Source organism: Malania oleifera, chromosome 4 (assembly GCF_029873635.1).
Source record: "Malania oleifera isolate guangnan ecotype guangnan chromosome 4, ASM2987363v1, whole genome shotgun sequence".
Lineage (NCBI taxonomy): Eukaryota > Viridiplantae > Streptophyta > Magnoliopsida > Santalales > Ximeniaceae > Malania > Malania oleifera.
In genome coordinates this window covers 110,850,346-110,853,836 of record NC_080420.1, presented here as the reverse complement: position 1 = coordinate 110,853,836, position 3,491 = coordinate 110,850,346, and the positions used below count along the sequence as shown (strand labels likewise).

General features: G+C 39.5%; 1 protein-coding gene across 1 annotated transcript; it reads left to right on the top strand.

The window, feature by feature from the left end:
- Positions 1 to 556: 556 nt before the first annotated feature.
- LOC131152921 (protein WHAT'S THIS FACTOR 1 homolog, chloroplastic-like) lies at positions 557 to 2,618 on the top strand. The gene has a single exon (XM_058104884.1). The coding sequence runs from the start codon at positions 788 to 790 to the stop codon at positions 2,369 to 2,371; it is 1,584 nt and encodes a 527-aa protein (XP_057960867.1). The 5' UTR covers positions 557 to 787; the 3' UTR covers positions 2,372 to 2,618.
- Positions 2,619 to 3,491: the final 873 nt, after the last annotated feature.

Genomic DNA, 3,491 nt, shown 5'->3' with positions numbered 1-3,491 from the left:
GAACAATTAATTTAATTTTAATTTTTTATTTGAGATAACAAGTAGAAAAAATAGGGAGGGAGTAGATTTTTCTATAAATCATTTCTATAGATAAGGGAATAGAGTGGTAGATGCGTTGACTCGACAATGTGCCATGAGGAGGAATAACTTGTTTACAAATAGTAGTCAACTTTCTAGAATTATCAAATGTTTATGTAGATTGGATAAGATAGGTACGACTTATATGAGGTATGTTTACTTGGTTTCCTTTTGGTATTGGTACAAATTTGTTTTCTTCTTTTGTTTGGTTTAATGCATGAGGTGTTTTTTATTTGATTATTATGTAAGCTTGTTTTTTTGTTTTTACGGTATTCTTCCGTCATAAATGAAAGTTATTAATAAAATTATGAAACGAACCGCCCTCTTCTACCAAAAAAAAAAACAAAAAGTAAAAATAAAATAAAATAGGAAGACTATATATTATTTTAATAAAATAGTTGAGTGATACTATCGTTTAAAAAAATAAATAAAAATAGTGAGTTTCTCCCAAACGATTGGAGCCCGAGCGTGAAAAACCCGGGTCTGGCCCGCCCGGAAGTCCCATCGCAGAAGATAGAAGTAGTACATATCTGCGAGAAAGGGGTTTCGCATGAAACGCTTAACGGCTCCTTTCCAGTTTCCAGTTCCCTTTCCGTGCTTCAATCTGCCACCATCTTCAGCCTTCAGCTTGGTCCAAATAGCTCCTTCTCTACTACTTTCTTTTCTAGTTTATCTCTGATTCTGTTCTACTTAGTGCCGTAGAGTTATCATGGAACCCAAGCTCTTGCTATCTTCTCCAAAATCCCTACCCAGCACTCCTTTGCCCTTCTTTTTCTCATACAAGTCCCCTTTTTTCCAGAACCCAAGACTTTCCGGAGAATCCCATCTCTCATTTTCATCAAAACAAGTGGAGAAGAGACAATTTTGGGGCCAAAGTTTGGTTTTGCAAGAGAAAAGTTGTTCTTTCGGTAATCTAGGAAGGACCCATGCCCCATTTCATCCGATAAGAGCCGTGCTCAAGAGGCAGAAAGAGCGTCCCTTCGATAATGTAATCCAGAGGGACAAGAAGCTGAAACTGGTATTGAAGATAAGGAAGCTCTTGGTGGGTCGACCTGATATGACTATGTCGCTTTTAGACTTGGGTAAATACAGGAAGCTCCTGGGTCTTAAGAAAAAGAGACGATTCATTGCTTTGTTGAGGAAGTTTCCAGGTGTGTTTGAGATTATGCAAACAGGGGTTTATTCGCTTCGATTCAAGATGACGCCAGAGGCTGAGAGACTTTACCGGGAGGAGTTGAAGATTAGGGGTGAGATGGAGGATTTGTTGGTTTTAAAGTTGAGAAAATTGCTCATGATGTCTTTGGAGAAGCGGATTCTTTTGGACAAAATTGCCCATTTGCGAACTGATTTTGGGCTTCCATTAGAATTTCGCGATACAATTTGTCACCGATATCCTCAATATTTTAAGGTAGTACGCACTGAAAGTGGCCCTGCGTTAGAACTAACTCATTGGGATCCCGAACTGGCAGTTTCGGCGTCTCAGCTTTCTGAAGAGGAAAATCGCGCTAGAGAGTTGGAAGAGAGGAATCTTATTATTGATAGACCACTAAGGTTTAATAGAGTAAAGCTGCCAAAGGGTCTTCATATTCGCAAGGGTGAAATGAGAAGGATTTGTGAGTTTAGGGACATGCCTTACATATCGCCCTATTCTGATTTTTCTCGACTGAGGCCTGGTACGCGAGAGAAAGAGAAGCATGCATGCGGGGTTGTTCATGAGATCTTAAGTCTCACTGTTGAGAAGAGAACGCTTGTGGACCACCTCACTCATTTTCGAGAGGAGTTCAGATTTTCTCAGCAGCTGAGGGGGATGCTTATAAGGCATCCTGAAATGTTTTATGTCTCCTTGAAAGGGGATAGGGATTCAGTTTTTCTCCGGGAGGCATATCAAGATTCGCAGTTGATAGATAAGGATAGACTCTTGCTTATCAAGGAGAAATTTCGTTCACTTGTTGCTATTCAACGATTCCCAAGGAGGGGGGCTCCCAAAAGTGATGCTGATGTGGCAGAAGGCACTGATGAACTGGGAGATGGAAGCGCTGGAGAGGAGGGAGAAGACTGGTCTGATGTAGATAATTTATTGACTGATGGGCTTGATGATGAAGGTGATGATGAAGATCATGTAGATGATTGGAGTGATGAAGATGATGATATACCCCCAGATTTTGATGAAGATGATGGAGCTGTGATGCTTGAATTGGATGAAAAGAGAAGAGAGGCTGATAACATGCCTAAAAATGAAGAAAAGGCGCTTGTTCCTGCATTTCCTGATGGTCGACCAAGGGAACGCTGGTGAAAACTGTGAAATGATAGAAACGGCCTTAGGGAATCAAAATGCCTTCACGATTTGCTCTTGAAGTGTGTTCTTTATCCGCCCTTTAGGGAATGCTCTCTACTACTCTGTGAGGTTCTTCAACCCTTGACAAAAATGCAAGCCCTGGACCTGGATTTTGTTCTCATGTTGAGCACTGCTTTTATATGCGATAATTAAAGGTTTTACTCTCATACTCATGAAAGATTTAAACAGAAAGCAGTGTTACTTCTCTCTATCATGCAATGATGGGTGCCTTTTTTGTTAGTATGACCTGTTACACAAGTATTAATGCCTTAAGGAGCACTTAACATATATCGGCATGTGGATGATCCATTTGGCTAGTTTTTAATATGTATAAGTTAATGTCTAATTTTAACATGATGTTCTTTTTGAGTCAGGTTTGAGCGGTTTTTTCTTCAAATTTCTCCAACTGGACATAAGTTAAAAAACTGTACAGGATTGAGTTGAGCATGAGATGTTGAAAGATTGTAATCATTGGCCTTAAGCTTCAAGTAGATTAGATTGTTATCTCATCTTTCCCTTCTTTCCTAACCTCTGGAAAGATGTTAAGATGCCTTTTTGAACGAAGTTTAAAGATGCTGAAAGGTGTTTTTGATCCATGCTGAATGATCTTTTGCAGTGGGGTTGATGCGTCAATTTATGGAAAATCCCAAACAACCACATTGGGATGCTATTTGTAGGATTTTGCGATACTTCAAAGACTCTCCCTGCAAAGGTTTGATATATAAATGTACTAGAAATTGTGAAATTGTGGGATCCTCTTATGCAGATTGGGCTGATAATGTTGATGATCAAAGGCCCTACAAGTGGATATTGTACATTGTGGGGGGTAATCTTGTTACTTGGCATAGCAAGAAACAGACTATTGTGGTAAGATCTAGTGTTGAAGCGGAATATCTAGCTATGGATCATACTGTGAGTGAGCTATGGCTCATACTATGAGTGAGCTTATGTGGTTGAAGTCTCTTATGTCGGAGATGGGATTCTTGGTAATGAAGCCAATAGATGTGTTTTTTGATAATCAAGCTGTCATTTATATTGCCAGCAATCAAATGTTTCATGATAGGACAAAACACAAAGA

What these genes read in the sequence shown, in the direction of transcription:
- LOC131152921 (XM_058104884.1), top strand. Translation starts at nt 788, where the DNA reads ATGGAACCCAAGCTCTTGCTATCTTCTCCAAAATCCCTACCCAGCACT.